Source organism: Phaenicophaeus curvirostris, chromosome 2, assembly GCF_032191515.1.
Source record: "Phaenicophaeus curvirostris isolate KB17595 chromosome 2, BPBGC_Pcur_1.0, whole genome shotgun sequence".
Classification (NCBI taxonomy): domain Eukaryota; kingdom Metazoa; phylum Chordata; class Aves; order Cuculiformes; family Cuculidae; genus Phaenicophaeus; species Phaenicophaeus curvirostris.
This window is the reverse complement of record NC_091393.1, coordinates 920,026-937,589: the sequence shown is the minus strand read 5'-3', so window position 1 is coordinate 937,589 and position 17,564 is coordinate 920,026. Positions and strand designations below refer to the sequence as shown.

Below are 17,564 nucleotides of genomic sequence, written 5' to 3'. Positions count from 1 at the left end.
AAAGGCTCCTCTTGATGCAGCACAACTCGCCTAGCTCCCTTCCATTTTCTCATAACAAACACACCGCAAAATCTCTCGCAAGCTGCTTTGATGAGGCCACATGTATTTCCCCCTTCTCGGTTTACAGGAAGTTACTCTTAAAGAAAGTGATTCTGGTGTTTATGGCCCGCATTAAAGGGCCAGGCTGCCTTGCCCCTGTCCGCTGGCAGCTCTGTCTAGAGAAAGGGAGAGATCCCAGCTGCCTGGCGGGTGGTCACAGGGCGCACTGCCCAGCCAGATAGGTGCGAAAGACAGTGGTGTGAACACAAAGGCAGGAACACACCATGGAGCGTTTTCCCCTCCGAGATAAGCTTTCTCTCCTTTGGAAAATCATTTCCCGCTCAGTGAGGTGCATCACTGGTGCAAGCTGCTACCACTTCTGGCTTTTGCGTGGTCATATGTTTTGTGAAACCCAGGAACCTAGTTCTGTCTGAGAGTAGGGGATGTGTCTTCAACCACTGTGTCTCCTGGATTTTTTTTTATTTTTATTTTTTAATAATTCTCTTACCACTTCAAGAAAAAGTAACTTCTGTCAGGGGTTGGGACTTCTCTCCCCCTAAGCTTCCGAGGCGTTTATAGATTCGTGTTTTCTTTCCCCTCGGCAGACAAGACAGAACATGTCCTTTGACAGAAAAAGTGACTTCTCATCGGCTGGCACTTCTCCAGGTCTTCGTTAAGTTATGGCAGGTGAAGTTCATCTTTGCCTCGCCCAGCCTTTCTATAAAAGGGCTACAGTCCAACTATGAGCAAGTGTTGCTTTAGGACTATAGGGGGGTGGAGGATGTTTGCATAGTTTAAACCTTTGGGCGGAGGTGGTAGGAAACTGCAAGTACAGAGGCCATAGAAAAAAGCGAGAAAGGCTCTGACGTAGCACAACCAGTCAGTCTTATACACAGGTGACTCAAAGCATTAATGCAAGCATGCACTCAGACCTGCAGTCATTAACATTACCCACTTGTTGATCATAGCACCGGGAAAAGGGCTCTAAGGTAGACTATTGGCACAGGAAGAGTGCTCTCTATTTCAGATTTTGTGTCCGATTTGTCCATACTGGCAGAGACACAGGCTAAGTGGAAATGGAAAAGGTGACTGGACTTATATTTGGATAAGCATCTCTTTTCCTAATACAGAGGATATCAGAGCTGGAAAGGTGGGAATCCAGCTTAAATTCTTATTTCAGTAATGCCTTTTTTTTCCTTAAAAAAAAAAAGCTTATCATTTTTCCCCTCTGGACTCCGCATACGTGTTGACTATTTTGCATATATATACTCATAGGCACTTCGTTTCTATTCCAGATCTATTCAAGTGGTGAACTTCACCACTTCATTGACGGATTTAATGAGGACAAGAGCAATTGGATGCGTTATGTAAACCCTGGCTACTCTGTCCAGGAACAGAACTTGGCTGCTTGTCAGAATGGAATGAACATCTACTTCTACACCATCAAGCCCATCCCTGCCAACCAAGAGCTGCTTGTGTGGTATTGCCGAGATTTTGCGGAGAGACTGCACTATCCCTCCTCCAGAGAGCTGACAATGATGAACCTCAGTAAGTGGATTACAATATAAACAAGGAATGCTAGTAATGTCTCTTCTGCCTATATGATTTAATAATAAGTTGTATGATTACACAGCTGCATCATCTGTTGTGTCACAGTAGGTAGCTTGGAGTGGAAAAGAGGAATTAAAATACCCAACACAACAGAATGAGTTCCTTGTGCCCTTTCAAATGTAAACAGATTATAAAGAATCTGAACAGTTACTGGTTTATAATCTGAGTCTTACCTGATGAAATTCTGGACCAACAGCCTGAGTACATCCTCTGCTTTCAGAACTGTAGGATGTTGGTTCACTCTCAGGCTTTCCCAGTCCAGATCTCTTTGTGCATAGAGCATATTCTAAAGGCTGTCCAGTCATGCTCCCAAAGAGCTACCCTCACTGTACAAGGAAGTAGCCATGTGCCATGACTCTGTCTGGGTGTCTAACAAAGTATATTTTGAAAGCATGATGCTCTTTGAGCCTTTCATCTGTGCTTACTTATCTTATATGGGAGCAAAGCTCATGTGGTCTTCTGATCTCGTTACTTGTTTTTTCAATACTGTGTATTTTGATCCTGTTTCTTGGCTCTGTATCACAGCTTTCATTTTCTGTTAAAAAATAATGGCTCTGGGAGCAGGGGGAAGAGGTATTTTCAGGAGTTTATCTGTTTCCCTGTGGTTTCTGACCATTTCCAGCCTCAGTCGTTTACTCATAACTAATCACCGCCTAGCACGTAATCCTGAGCCCCTTGAAGAGAAGGAGAGATTCTTGCTGACTTTTCATTCGTCTTCTAGGCTGCCTCCCCTCCTGCTAGCTGCTATGAGATAGAGGAGAGCATTCTTTTGCTCTTCTGCCAGCACCTACATTTTTTTAATAAAAACGGCTATTTGCTGTTATTTGGCAACAACTAATATCAGTGTTACTTCAGGGGTTGTTAGAGCTAAAATGTCACCCCACATCATGACAATAATTAGATTAATCAAAAGTACATCTGTCCTCCACGGACATCCTTTTACCAGTTTTTGGTCTGTCCCTACTAAGTACAAATTACAGAAGAAAATTTGCTCTCTCTTAGTGGCAGAAGGAAGAGAGGGAGGGGATGTCCTGTGCTGCTGTATTCCCTGTTCAAAAAAATATCTCACTGATTATATCATCTTCACGCATATGTCATTTCACTGCTCACTGTGCAGTTTTATTTCCTGGTATGATGATCTGTTGGCTTTCCAGTGGGACGTGCCAGTATGTCAAGATAACAGCATTAAGGGCTCCTGTGGATGAGGAGTTTACTAAGATCCAGACATTTGGCCAGCAGCTAGGAGGAAACACAAATACAGCCTCAGTTTCCTGCATCTGCTGGCGTCTTAGGTTGCATGCAGAAGCAGTGAGGAATGTATTTGTAAAGTGTCAACTAATTACCTGGTTACTCTTGCTCAGGTCAAAACTGAGATTGTTTGAACATGTGCAGAATTGTGCATTTTAGAAAAAGTCAGTTTAATATATGGATTTAAAGAGATGGGATCTTGAACAGCAATTGTGTAGTTTAGGCTTAACATTTGAAAGAGCAATCTTTCCAGATGCTGAGATGGAATTATCCCTTATCTTTAAAGATAATTTTGTTTAAACCATTTAGAAGTTTCCTGTTAGCCCCCTCCACCAAAAGAAAATAGCAGTTCAGAAAAACGAGAAAAAAATCTCACTTTTTTGTTTACCTTTTCCCCTCATCTTTGTGACAAACATTCGGGTGCAAGGTCAGTTAGGCCAGAAACCCTACAGGTACCATGAAGATTGATTCAATGCCCTTTCTTTAAAAGTATGGGAAAAAAATCCACAGGTCTCCAGAAGATGCTTATTTGCTGAAGGCCTTGTAACAACAGACCAAGCAGGAATGTTTTTTCCAGCATTAGTAATGGAACCAGATGAGTTTAAAGTGAATGTCAACACCATTTCGTTTTCTTCCCCTTCCTCCCAGGCTACTTCTTCTAGTTAAACCTAAAATTAGCGAACATCCCTAGCACAAACCTGGCCAAGGTGCCCTCACACTGCATTAATCTGTCAATAAATAATTGTCCCCAGAGAGCTAGGATCCTATGCCCGCTGCATAGCCTGCTGCATACATGAGGCTTTGACCCAACAAAACATCTTAGTACAGACTTGCTTGAGGGGACCCTCCCCACTGGTCTTCTCCTCTACCTGCAGAAAGTCAGGAAAGCCCTCTACGGTCAAATGAATCGCTAATAATTTGGTGTTTAAAGTGACACAGCTTCCCTCAGTGGAGCAGGCGAGCATTGCCACCTCTCCCAGCTCCTGACTGCTGGTTTTGGCACCCTCTGAGAAAGAGGGAGGGAAGGTTGGGATCCAGGTTCCACCACAGGCTGAGGTCAGTGCTCCCTCCCACTGGGACACGCACCAGCATGAGTGTGGGACAGCAGCAGAGCCAGCCCACTGCTGTGGTGTGTTGTGCCCAGCTCCCTCCCTTCACCGTGTCTTGGATGCGCAGAGCATGCCACTGCCTGCGGGAGTTGTTGGAAGAGCTGTGCCTTGGCTGGTCGCCCAGCCTGGCACAGGAGAGGCTGCCTGGGACACACACCAATGGAGAGCTTCCAGTGTGACCTCAGTTTTGCTGACTTAAAATATAGGTAGCTGCTTTAGGTGCCTCAGGGGTTCGGGGATCACGGTCTTGAAGTTCAGCACCTCAGTTCCTCTTTAAGCACTTGAGCAGGATGGGCCTCCAGGGAAAAAATGTATCAGAGAATTTCTCTGGCTTTATTTCCTGTAATTAGTGGCCTCAAAAATGAGAGAACTACTACTTTAGAGCATAAATATATTTACACATCCACATATTACATCTATTTGCCTCTGTAACAGCAAACTTTCAAATTAAAGGTAACTTCTCTGGCGTTAGTCCATTTGTGCTGTAGAAGGAAAGCATCCAGATTCAAGACAGCAATTAGGCATGTACTTAGTTATGGGTTTAACCCTGTACTCTGTGTTTTCTTGAATTGAGGCCTTTGACCCAGTCCTTCAGACGCTGAAGCACACACCTACCTTCATGACCATGATTAGCTCTGAGTGGAGCTACGTAACTTGGAGTGGATGTTGAAGTGCCTGCAAGGAGTTGCACAACAGTGGCGGAGACTCCGCGTTATCCCAGCACTGGGATTTCAGTCTCATTTCAAATGATCCCCTTCTCCTTCCTGCCTGTTTTGAGGCCACTGGTGGTGTGTTCTGGCAAGATTTGTGAAATGTGCTTAATCTCATCAACTGGGCCCTCGCATTCTCTTTTAGTCTGTGATAATCTAGGCATTCAGACTAGCGAACAGACCAAGGAAATCTGCTTCAGGGTCCCACATAATCTAGAATTTCATTCCTGCCTCATCATAGGAGCATAATTTTGGGATGGAGGGTGGAGAGAGTAACATGGTTGTGTTTTTTTAAAAAAAAAAAACAACCAAAAAAACCCAATACAATTGCTTTGACTCAGGACACGACTAATTGATAATAATGTTGTGTATTGCAATCATATGATGCAACTTCCTGCTGCTCATGTCGTGTTTGTCTCCTCAGTCAAGTACAGGCAGGTGACATCTTCTTTTGGTCAAGCTTCAGAAAAAAAAGTTTGAGTTGGGGGATGACAATTTGTGCATTTAAAAAATATTTGAGAACTAGCAGATTTAATGTATAATTCAGTATTTTGGATTCTATGAAGATTAACTTTTTAAAGCTTTCCTAAATGTGATTTATTCTTTTTTCTTCCTGCTGGCCCTGACTTACTGACTGTCAGCTAAGTCCTGCTGCTCGCTTTCCCTTTTGCTTATGGGCAGTTTCACTTTCTGGTCTTGAAGCTTTTCTGTTTGGGTTGAGAGGAAACATCTGCGCTTGTTTAAAAAAAAACAAAACTCTTGGAATCTTCAAAAGGGCTCAGGAAAATTATTTTGAAGTGATATGAGGGATTGTTTTCACAAAATCAGAATTTGGGGGCTAAAGTTGACTTAATACTGAGGATTATTTGAAGGCTCACTTAAGAACTCTGAGCAAAATGTTTTCAAAGGCATGTCACCCTGCCTTGGACGCATACAGAAAATAGATTATCAAATTATATACTTCTAAATGTTGGTCTCCATTCTCATTTTGAGTGGAAACGCTCTTTGTTTTGCCTGCTTCACAATTTCGAGGTTCTCTTTCTACTAGCAAAAGAGGTCCTTAATTTAGATCGAAAATGTGAATCGGCATAATTAAGCTGCACCACTCAAAATGTTCAGTACCGTCTCACTCCTGAAATTACTATTGAGCTTACTATCTGCCTACAACCATTTTTCAAGTTTTTAGAAAAAACATCATTGTTTTATCGAAGTCTTTCTCCTGCTACAGCTCAGAGCACAAGAAATGAGAGCAATTCTGTGGCTATGCAGCAGTCTGTAGCTGGAACACCCACACTGGAGTAACTTCAGGCAGCCTCTGTGCTCAGTTTTTATTAACACTTAAAAATAATGAGAGTTTTGTTCCTTTTCCTCTTCCACACACTAATTTCAGATCTGAGCAAATAATCTGCTCACCTCTCTCAGAAGTGGATCGGGCTTCTAAAGAGGCACGCCTGGGACTTACTTTCTTTTTTTTCCCCCTTCTCCCTTCAGATCAGTAACTTACAAATGCAGTTACACTGTTCTTGTTTTGACATGAACCTCTCTTCTATGTGTGTTTCTGACCACAGCAACTAGACAGATCTTGGAAGAGTATGTGCCTATATTTAGTGTGTATATAGGTATGTATATGGGGGGGTGAAGGAGAAATGCATTTTAAGAGCAAGAGGGAGACATTGTAATCAGTAAGAACTTAAATCTAAAATCAGAACGTTTAAAAAAAAACACATATGAAATAGATCTACTTTTGAAATATGCTTCCTTTAAGAGCAACAAGAAAGGTTGCAAACTCCTCATCTGTTTGAACCTTGGTTTAAATTCACCTTTAGTATAAAATATAAGAACCTCTTCTTGGACCCCAGCATTACCTTCTCTTATTTTAGAAGGTGTTGACACACTTGTTTATGTTTTGCTCACTCTAGGTTCCCAAACATCCCTTGTGCACAGGTAATAGCGGAAGAAGCTGAGAGGGGATTTATGGAGCAAAGATAGCTTGCAAACTAAAGTGAGCTGTCACAGTTAGACTTGAAAAATAATATTTAAATATTGTGTTTGCACATTGAAATTAGTAGGAGGGGAGGCTTTACCAGGAACTTTGAAGGGAAGGAAAGAACAATTATCTCCAGTCTGTCAAGTGGGGACACGGGCCTGTTGCACAAGGGAAGTTACATTCTTGTTGTAAGCTTCCTTTCTGTCACTCACAGGCTTGTTCTAGCACATAAGGTCCACACCCTGATGTTTAGCCTTGTGACAGTAGGGGACGTTCCTCCAGCTGAAGTGTCCCCAGTTTCTCTGTCACTTTTCCAGCAACACCAGCACTTGTCCTTCCTCTTCCCCTCCCCCCAGATTTTTTTCTTTTGAAAAGTGTCAATTTGAACTTCCTGCTCAACAGACCCCACTGAGAAACTGATATGGGCCTGATAAGGTGGTATTTATTTTTTTTTTCTGCCGCAAGGTTTCACAAGTCTCACTTCCCGCCCTCCCCACCCCCAGCTTTCAATACTTCCCAACACTGATAACGTCACCAGGAATGTTTGCTCTGAGACACTGGCGTGGTGACAGGCAGCTGATAAGAAGATGATTTTATCTACAATGCCATTATGGAGCTTCTTAGACCCCTATGTTACACCCAAAAATCTGGGTGGACATTTAGAAAATGAGTTACCAGTCCATGGATACAGATAAAATGAGAAAAGTAGATTATTTTTAATGCCAGACAACACAATACACAATTAATTTGTTTTTGAAATATCTCTGCATTAAATAGCATAGAAGTAATTGGGAAGCACATTTATGTGTGTACATGCTTGCTGTACAACACAATCTATGTTTTATCATAAACATTTTAATTGAACATAACTGTTCAACTGCATTTTGTTGCAACTTGAAAATACACAAACTACCCACCTATCTCAAATCAAATTTGCTTGCTGCTTGTCTAGTACCATTTGAAAAGGGATGCTACTGAACAACTGGTTGCTGTGAGTAGGAGCATGCTTTGAAAGCAGCTGTTTTCTGGGATACGTTTAATAAATGACTGTTTCTTTGCCTTATAGGGTAATGTGGCCAAATGTTAGGTTCTGTCAGGGTAGTGAATAGTGAAGCAAAGAATCTGCACTGAAAGCCATGTGGTCATTACTGGTTCCCGTCTTCCTTGCTGGGTTCAGCTGGTCCTCCAAAAATCAGAAATAACTATTTCTCATCCTGGTTAGTGAAGTAAAAACAGTTAGTCACAAATGTAGATATTTGGCGAAAGGGCTGCAATACTTTCGAGTCACATATCTATCAGTGTTGATTTGTACCTCCTGATGGAAAACATTGCACACAACTAACCACAAATACAAAACCTTCTGGTAGTTTTTCCCCTACAATAAAATATGTTACAAGTCATCATCATTTCAAGATTATGTAACTATTAACTTCAGGAGATTAGATAAAAGTAAACTGCTTTTTCTGTTGAAGACATCTTTCAGTGTACTCTTTGTGTTATACTGTGTCCAGATAACAAGGTAGAGGCTTTGAATGTGAATAAAAGTGTATGCGTTGAACTGATTCAAATGGAGGCTGGCTTCTATTTTCTTCTAAATGCATACTTCTTTTGCCTTTTTTGTTTTGTAAGTACATTTCAGCTTAAGCTGGAGCCAACTAGTCTTGCTTTCTTTTGCTTTGCTTCAGCGTTTTTTTATAAAGTACAGCTGTAAGCAGAGGAGTTTTGCATAGATTGAATGCCACAGAAATCTGCAGTAAATAGTCTGCTTTGTTGTAGATGTTCCTAAGCAGTATATTTAATGAGTAATGATCTGTTTACTGATGGAGAATACCTTCTCTTTGAAGAAGGCTTTCATCCTAGCCAGCCATGGTTTTTTTGGTACTGTAAGTAATTGAACTGGCTGGTGAAGGGACTGCTGTGGTTTGGCAAAAGCCGATTTGTCATGCCTTGTTATTTTACTGAGAAACATTTCTGGAAGTTTGTGTTCTGCAAAATCCTTCTGTTAAACCTGTGTTGTGAACAAATGTTTGTTACCGCATTTATTAGAATTACTGCTTAAATAGACATTGAACAGTGAAATTAGTCAAAGTTAATGGGAAAGAAAGGTGAAATGGGTTTGCAAAGCCAAGGCCAGCATTCTGCAAATGAATCGTCATCCAGATCTGTGTATACTGGCTGGTGTCCCTTAGATTAAGAATGCTTTTAATTAACCGTTAATATCAGCAGGCATTTCTTCACACAGAAATTTTTTTTTTTTTTTTTGCGAGTTAAATGATTGCTCATCTCTGAGAGCAGCCCTTCCTTCCCACTAAACTTGTAGGAGTTGGATTGTGTTTGGACAGAGATAATGATGGTGGCTTATCTAACTAATCATTGCCTTGTCTTTGTATTTCAGCACAAACCCACGTTAATCCAAAGGAGCACAGTGCTGATAAAGATGAGCTCTATCAGAAAAGTATCCCAAAGAGGGAGCACAGTGTGAAAGAAATCCTGAAAATGGAATCAAATCCTCCAAAAGGAAAAGACTTTTTCCAGACCAACATTTCACCAGTTACTCCAGAAAAAGACTTGGATGATTTGCGTAAGAACTATAGCCCAGAGAGGTGTTTCTTCCCTCGAGTTGTCTACCCTATCCGACCTCACATTCCTGAAGACTATCTGAAAGCTTCCTTAGCATATGGGATGGACAGACCCAGCTACATTACTCACTCACCCATCCAGACATCTACGACGCCAAGTCCTTCCGGGAGGAGCAGCCCAGACCAAAGTTTAAAAAGTTCAAGCCCTCACAGCAGTCCAGGGGTCACGGTTTCACCTCTGGCACCTACTTCTCAAGAGCACAGAGAGCCGTACTCATACTTGAATGGATCGTATGGCTCAGAAGGATTGGGGTCTTATCCTGGATATGCACCCCCTGGCCACCTCCCACCTGCCTTTCTACCTTCCTATAACCCTCACTACCCCAAATTCCTATTACCTCCATTCAATATGAGCTGTAATAACCTGAGCGCTTTGAACAATATCAATGGCATCAACAATTTCAATCTCTTCCCAAGGATGTATCCTCTGTATGGCAACCTGCTCAGTGGAGGTAGCCTTTCACACCACATGTTGAACCCCACCACCCTTCCCAGTTCATTGCCCAGTGAAGGAGGCCGTCGATTGCTGCAGCCTGATCATCCGAGAGACTTCCTCATACCAGCACCCAACAGTGCCTTCTCTATCACGGGCGCTGCTGCCAGCATGAAGGACAAGCCATGCAGCCCTACCAGCGGGTCACCCACGGCTGGTACAGCAGCCAGTTCAGAACACATAATGCAACCTAAACCTACCTCAGTGGTGTTGGCTGCCACCGGCGGTGAAGAAGCCATGAATCTCATTAAAAGTAAGAGGAATGTGACCGGTTACAAAACCCTCCCATACCCACTGAAGAAACAGAACGGGAAGATCAAGTATGAATGCAACGTTTGCTCCAAGACCTTTGGTCAGCTTTCCAATCTGAAGGTAGGCAGTGGAGAATAAGATACAAGCCTTCCTGGAAGGCTGGGGCTTCTCCTTCCCTGTAGGCTATCTAGGAACGCTAGGGCAGGCCTCCCTTGCACGTTAGGTTATTTATCAGTCTGGGCTTAATGTGGCACCCCCCAGCCAGAAAGCATGGTTGTAAAGACACTGTTTTAATACTAATGTCACCTAATTAGCTAGATAACATTGTATTTTAGCAATGGGAGTCTTCTGCTAACTTCAGGAAACATCTGAAAGTACATTTGTTACAGTACTGGAGACTGCAAATTGTCAATTTCTTTGTTTCTCTGTAGGTGCATCTCCGTGTACACAGTGGAGAGAGACCATTTAAATGCCAGACTTGCAATAAAGGCTTCACGCAGCTGGCTCACCTCCAGAAGCACTATCTGGTACACACGGGAGAAAAACCCCACGAGTGTCAGGTATGTAACACAGCACAGAGACAGCTCCCCTTGGAGGCCTGAGGGACGGCAGGGCTCATGCACACCCCGTATAGCGTGCAGGGAGGGCTGTGCAACAAACTCTCAGCTCCTCAGACAGTATCGCTGAGGAGACGGTATCGCAGCCTTTTCCAGCCTCGATGCAGCAGGGTCTGTGAGACACCTGGGTGGCCTTTAACATGCTAGAGCAACATCTGCCTGATATGGTTTTGCCATCAGCCATACTCAAAACGCTGTTCAGCAATATTTAAATAAAAAAGGTGGGGATTTTTTTCTACTTGTGAGAAAGTGTGAAGATATAAAAAGCTGCCATTTCATCCTGCTGTCTCCCCCTAGGTGTCTGTGATTTAAACCATAAATTCCCCTCCCACTCATTCACTGTTTCTCTGCCACCCCCCATGTTAGGTTTGTCACAAGCGGTTCAGCAGCACCAGCAATCTCAAAACCCACCTGCGGCTCCACTCCGGAGAGAAGCCTTACCAGTGCAAGCTCTGCCCAGCCAAATTCACCCAGTTTGTGCACCTGAAGCTGCACAAGCGTCTCCACACCCGGGAACGTCCCCATAAATGCATCCACTGCCACAAGAGCTACATTCACCTCTGTAGCCTCCAGGTCCACCTGAAAGGCAACTGCCCTGTCGCCCCTGCTTCTGGCCTCTCAATGGAGGACCTGAATCGAATCAACGAGGAGATTGAGAAGTTTGACATCAGTGACAATGCCGACAAGTTGGAAGAAGTGGAGGACAATATCGACTTAACATCGATCGTGGAGAAGGATATACTGGCCATGCTCAGAAGGGAAATGGAAGGAGCTAATCTGAAAGCATCTCTGCAGAGGAACCTGGGAAACGGACTTATCTCCTCAGGATGCAACCTTTATGAATCGTCAGATATGTCAGTTATGAAGTTGCCTCATGGTCACCCACTACCTCTGTTACCTGTAAAGGTCAAGCAAGAAACAGTTGAACCAATGGACCCTTAGAACATTTTGGCAAAGTGATTTTTTTTTTTTATTTATGACTTGGCAAGTCAGGGTGCCTGTAGCAGTTGCTTGTATATAGTTTCAATGCTGCAAAGCAATCTCAGCTTACAGTAGTTTCCCTACGCTCTCCAGCTGAAAGAAGGAACTCCAAAGTTACTGTTTTCTCAGGGCATAAAAAGAGGCAAAGGACTGTACATTGCCTCGCCAGTTCCTAAAAGACAATCATCTATCCATAATTATTTTTTCAATGATAGTACTTCATAATTTATTATGCAATTAATCTTTCTAAAAGCAATAATTAGGAAAATGTTTACAATGACTGGAAAATTCATTGTAATTTTTACTTTAAATGTTTTTATTTTTTGTTTTATGGCCATTCTTTGTAGATATTTTTTTCTGCACATCTGTTTTAAGAACCTAAGATTGGGGTTTCAGTAAATGTGTTTTATGTACCAATGTCTTTTAAACAAATGTGGTTTTTCATATTGCCAAAGTTGGACATTTGACTTACAAAATCCTAGATCCGTTAGTTTGAAAAAAATGCTGTGTACTTTTGTGTGCAAATCACCCCACTGGGAATTGAAAAGGAAAGAAAAAAAAAAAACAACAGAGTAGCAGCAAGCAGGGAAGAAACTGCTGCCCCTGCCTCTCATGGGATAGGAGAGAGATTCTACTGACTGCAGCTCTACCCAGAACAGATGTGGCACAGCAAACTCCTACCTGCCATGGACAATACCCCAGATTTTTAGAAAACAGCTACAGCCCCACACGTTGTCATGTAACTTTTTGACCAAAGGAATGCATCAGCTTGAAATGGCTCTTCCAAAATAAAATCTCATTTACATTCTTCTGTTTCCAAAAGCAGTTTAAAAGCAAACATACAAATATTCTTAATGTTCTGCCTAAAAGGAGGTTTTTGGCAGACTCCTTTTTTGTTTTGGCCAGAGCCTTCCGGGGATTAAAAAAACCCCAAATCCGTCAGACTCCCTGAGAAAGAAAGGAGGGGTTCAGTTTTACTTGTATTTTCCTCTCCCACTTTGCCTGGGTAGAAGTGGGGAACAAAGTCCTTTCCTGGCACATACATTTTTCTTCCTTCCTGTACGAGTCAGATTTTTCTCAGTATTTGTGTTTGTACATTTTGTCGTTAATTTAATTAAAGAAGAAAAGGGCATTGCAAAGTTGTTGAACAACAATTACCTCAGTGCTTGTGTCCAGTGGTGCAGACAATGCTGTTTTATCTAAATGCTTTGCTACTTTAGAGAAGAAACCAAAATGTGCACAGGGAAAGATAGAATGCACGTCCTTTTATCTTTTGTTTTGCTAAGCCCAAAGATGATATGGTGACATTTGAGGTGTAGCAAAGAATACATGTATATTTATAGATATATTTATACCACTATACTATATATGTATATGTATATATATTTATATCACTTAAGTTGTGAGCCAAACCATGTAATAAAACCTATTTTTCATCTAAGCGTGAAAATCAAATGTTATCCACGTTTGCATATTACCAATGACCTCAAAACCAGAAGGATGTACTAAGGCATTTACCACTTGCAAGCACGCACGCACCCCTGTCCAGGCAAAGCCTGAACGTGCAAACACCTTATGTGATGACATCACCCCCATGTGGCATCTCAGCAAATTCAGTGGGAATGACCCAGTTCGCAGGACGGGGGTCATCAGGCTCCTGCTCTCCAGGCAGTGTGTACTGGGGGAAGGAGGTGGGTGGTCAGCAAACAGCCAGAAAATGTAACTGAAAGAACTTGAAAAGAAGCCAAATATGACCCGTGCGTGGTGTGTTCACAAAACACGGCAAAGTGCAGGATAGAAGTTAGTTGGGATGAGCCCCTCGTCTTGTTTTAACGAGACATTAATGGGTTGCCTGCTCAACTCACATAAATATAAGTAGCATTATCACACACCTCCCATCTGTCTGTAGCTTTTTATCTGGTTATATCTTACATATTTAAAAATAGCCCACTTCTGCAATCCAGAATTCAGCAATCTTTTTTCTCAGCATACTTCATTTTAATGCCTTCTGTTAAAAAAACACCAAACAATCCTGAAAAGCAAGTCTCTCAACACAGCTTTTGAAGGACTACCGTTCATTACATTTCCACTCCTGCAAATTGTGAGGCTGACATCTTTTAAATGTAGCAATAGTTCATAAATGTAGTACTTGTAGGATAAACCAAAGTATCACTACTCTGTCACTGGACACACACTTTTCCTATTATTTGCCTGTAGTGCTTTCTTGTATTTGATACAAATTTTACAAGAATTTATATGCATCAGCTTTAAGAATTGTTACTTCTCTTTACTGTTTTCCCCTTCCCTTAGAAGTTTTACATGTGAATGTAGCAACAATCAACAGTGTTTTGGGGTTGGGTTTTTTTGTCTCTCTTAAGAAAGACTGACCAAAGTTACCAGGCTTTTTACTTTGCTAGAACAACAAACTATCATATGTTTACGTATTGGTTTACATTGTTATTTATGTGCAAATTGTCAAATGTAAATTAAATATAAGTGTTCATTGCTTTACTGATGCTTCCCTTGTCTTCAATCTCTCTGCACTGTCCGCGTGTGCAGCCTTCTTGCCTTCTTGCGGGGCGCTTTCCCCTCCCAGCCGCAAACACACCGTACACTGAGAGTGATGATGTCTCTAACAATGCTGACTTCAGCCTTTGTGGGTTCTGATTTTCCATGACTGAAAGTTGCTAATAGCAATGTCAGAGCTGAAAACCCTAGCTTTGTTAATTATGTCGCTCTCATCTGTTTTAGCCAATACTTTTTTTCCCCCCAAGAATTTGCTTCAATGGAAATACTTGAATGCTACCTGCTTTGCAGATATGTGACCAGGGCTCTCATTTACATATTTCCAAATGATTGTATTTCTGGCCTGAAACCCTAACCACTGGGACCACAATGACACACTCAAAATGTCAGCATGAGACCACTTAGTCCTGTATCAGCATGGTGGGAACTGCATTCAAAACAAATGTGGATCTATTTTCGCGGCTCACCAGCAAGATGTGAATGCAAACTCAATCCAGAAGAAGGTCAAGTGTCTGTTCTTCCACCACCACTTCAGCCAAAAAGTAACAACAGGCCAGGAAGCCCCAGAAAGCTAATTCAACATTTGCTACTTTCATCATTTACCATGAGATCTAAACCAGAGAGGCCATGTGTTGCCCCTGAATGTTAAAGAAATAATGTTTCTACTCACATTGAGACACTCAGTGCCATATGATGTTCTAGAAGTATTTCTCTGTCCTCTTAAAAATCTCATTTAAACATCTGTCTCAAGAATTTGAAATACTGCCAACACTGAACTATGGAGTTAAGAAAACCAGAGCACTGTTGTCATAAACGTGCCAAAGGCAGCATGTTATATTCCTATATTAGACAGAGATATTGCTGTAATATTTTTTTTAAAAAAACATAAGATAACCGTTACTGCCATAAATCTTACTTCATTATTTGGCAAGGCATTACGTTGCGCTGGAGAGTTATGTCCTGGGGACACTTGTAAGCTTTAGAAGATGTTTAATAAAACGCATTACATAAAAAGACAATGCACGTTATAGATCACAGCCTCGTAAGGCTGAGCCTGGCAGCTGCTGCATGGGTTTCTGGCAGCCCCCAAGCCACCTGGAAGCCATGAAGGTGTGTATTGTGACCAGAAATACAACAGATCTCAACCATGGCAACACCACCACCAGGTTGGCTAACTGAGACAGTGTTAGCAAGGTGCAGCAGTGGGAAAGCTCCTCGTTTTGGGTGCTGCCATAAAATGCAGCCCCGTAAGGCCACCTGCCCCCGGCACAGAGCCAAAGGTTGACTGGGAAGGAGGGCTTAATGCCCACCTTGCTGCCGCCAGCATGAAAATGTTGGGGCACTGAATGTGATGTGGCCAGGAAGGCAATGTGCACTTTCCTTCCATGGTTTTGCCATCTGAGCTGCCTTGCCATGGGATGGGGCAAATTACAGCTGAGATAGACTTAAACACAGATTTCAGGAGGATTCTGCCCTTCTGGCTGTTTTATAAAGCTTGGTGTGTCTCAGCTGGGTGCTGCGGGAGACACCGCTACTTCCCAGTGTGGGCAATTACAACCCTGAGGTTGAAAATGAAAAACATGACTCACTGAGGGGGTATGAGCCCTTCGGATTCAAATCAGCGGCTGCCAGCATATGGCTGCATCCCAACACGTGCTGGGATAGCGCTCCACGCAGGACAGGACCCAAAACCTGTACTGTCATTGGGAGGCTTTATGTTAGAGCAAGAAAAATAGTTGTGGCTGAAATTAAAGGAAACACTTGGCTAATTACTGCATGAGCCGGGGCTGACTGGATGCGGTGCAGCTGAGGAATGCATGTGTCACGGGGCAGGTATCTGAAAAACACAAGCTGTCATGGTGGCCTAAGAAAAACTCACCGACAGCATTGAGGTAGCTGCCCTGGCACTGAGGCAGAGGTCTCCCTCCTCCGTGTGGAGTCAGGGGAGACTGGTAAGGGAAGAGCAGCTGCCTGGGCTGGGATGTGGAGGCACAGATGGAAGTTTTGGTGACGTCAGCACCAGGAAAACACAACTTCTTGTCAAAGACATGACACTTACCAAAACCACGGGTGTTTAATTTTTCCTCAGATGCTGAAAAAGGACCATCCCACAACCGGTATCTTGGATGTCATTCCCATCCTCATGAGCAGTGACTGGAAGTTCTAGCAAGTAGCATGGTTGCACACCCATCAAGGTCACGTTTGCACTAACTGCAGTCAACAGCAGAAGGCTTACAAGTCTGCAACACGCTAAAGGACTCTGCTTTTGCCCATTTTTAGAAGAGGTTGGGGACGATTTCTCTCCTCTGCAATTCACAGTGGTGGCTGAAGGGAAGAGGAGCCACTAATGCTCACTGAGCCCCCGCTGCCTCGGTACCCACTTTGGATGCAAACTTGTATTCTTGTCCTGTGGTAGAGGAGTCAGATGTCAGTTGCTTAAAAATGCAGACACTGCCTTCTGCTTCAAAGCCAAGCGTCCTCACCTCCACCACGACAGCTCACAGTTGGTGGTGCTTTTCACTTCCAGGTAGCGTGGGCTCAGCTGGCTCAGGACATTCAGCTTTGCAAATGTCAGCCTGGGCAGAAGCTCACCTAGAAAAGGCACCTGAGACGTAGCTTGGGCTCCTGAAGTGCTGCCTCACATCCTGTCCTGATGTTGCCCGGCCACTCATGACAAAATTCTCACCAGCATGCTCTCCTAGGACAGGGCAATGCAGCCCCTTGCATCAGCCGAAGCCCTGTGTCTGAACATCTGCCTCCTGGCACTTCATAGGCACCTGCCAGCTGTCACATCTGGCCACTAACTGCTTTCTGGAGCTGAGGGTTGAACAGACTGGCTGCCATGAGAGGTAGGCTGGGACCTTGAGCACAAGCGCAGCAGCAAGGCAAGGAGCTACAAGTCACTGAGTGGGTGGCATGTGCCCCTGGGAGGAGACCCTCCTTGGCGGGGACGCCTGCAGCTGAGAGGGAGAAAACTCCAGCACAGGGCATACGTGAAGTTCTGCTTCTTTTTGATTCCAGGGGATGGGGCAGAAATCTGTGCCCAGAGCACAGGGGAAAGAGGCACAGGTGTATGCATGGGGCAGAGATTCTTAAAAAGACATGCTTGTTTCCCTGGGAAAGAGAGAAGGATGCTTACTGCTTCCTGCCCTGCAAGCTGGTGGCCAGGCACCCTGGTGGCATGTGGGCGCATTAGCCCTTCCCTCTTCCTCTCTGGCTGCTGCGTGTGGAGAGATGGTTGAGATGCCAAACCACTTAGGTAGGTGTGACCAAATAGCCCTATTGAAGGGAGCCAAACCAGTATGACTTCCTTATTGTGCAATGATTAATAAAGGCCTTCAGCTCTTTTTTA

General features: G+C 43.3%; 1 protein-coding gene across 6 annotated transcripts in view; it reads left to right on the top strand.

The window, feature by feature from the left end:
- LOC138717584 (PR domain zinc finger protein 1-like) overlaps positions 1 to 14,172 on the top strand; it is a 99,905-nt gene extending 85,733 nt beyond the window's left edge. For all 6 annotated transcript variants that reach the window (XM_069851111.1, XM_069851109.1, XM_069851106.1 and 3 more), the window contains 4 exons: positions 1,335 to 1,587; positions 9,100 to 10,208; positions 10,520 to 10,648; positions 11,072 to 14,172. In XM_069851111.1, coding sequence (XP_069707212.1) covers positions 1,335 to 1,587; positions 9,100 to 10,208; positions 10,520 to 10,648; positions 11,072 to 11,647 — 2,067 coding nt within the window. In that variant the 3' untranslated portion in view covers positions 11,648 to 14,172. The remainder of the gene's footprint in view (positions 1 to 1,334; positions 1,588 to 9,099; positions 10,209 to 10,519; positions 10,649 to 11,071) is intronic.
- The last annotated feature ends 3,392 nt before the right edge of the window (positions 14,173 to 17,564 follow it).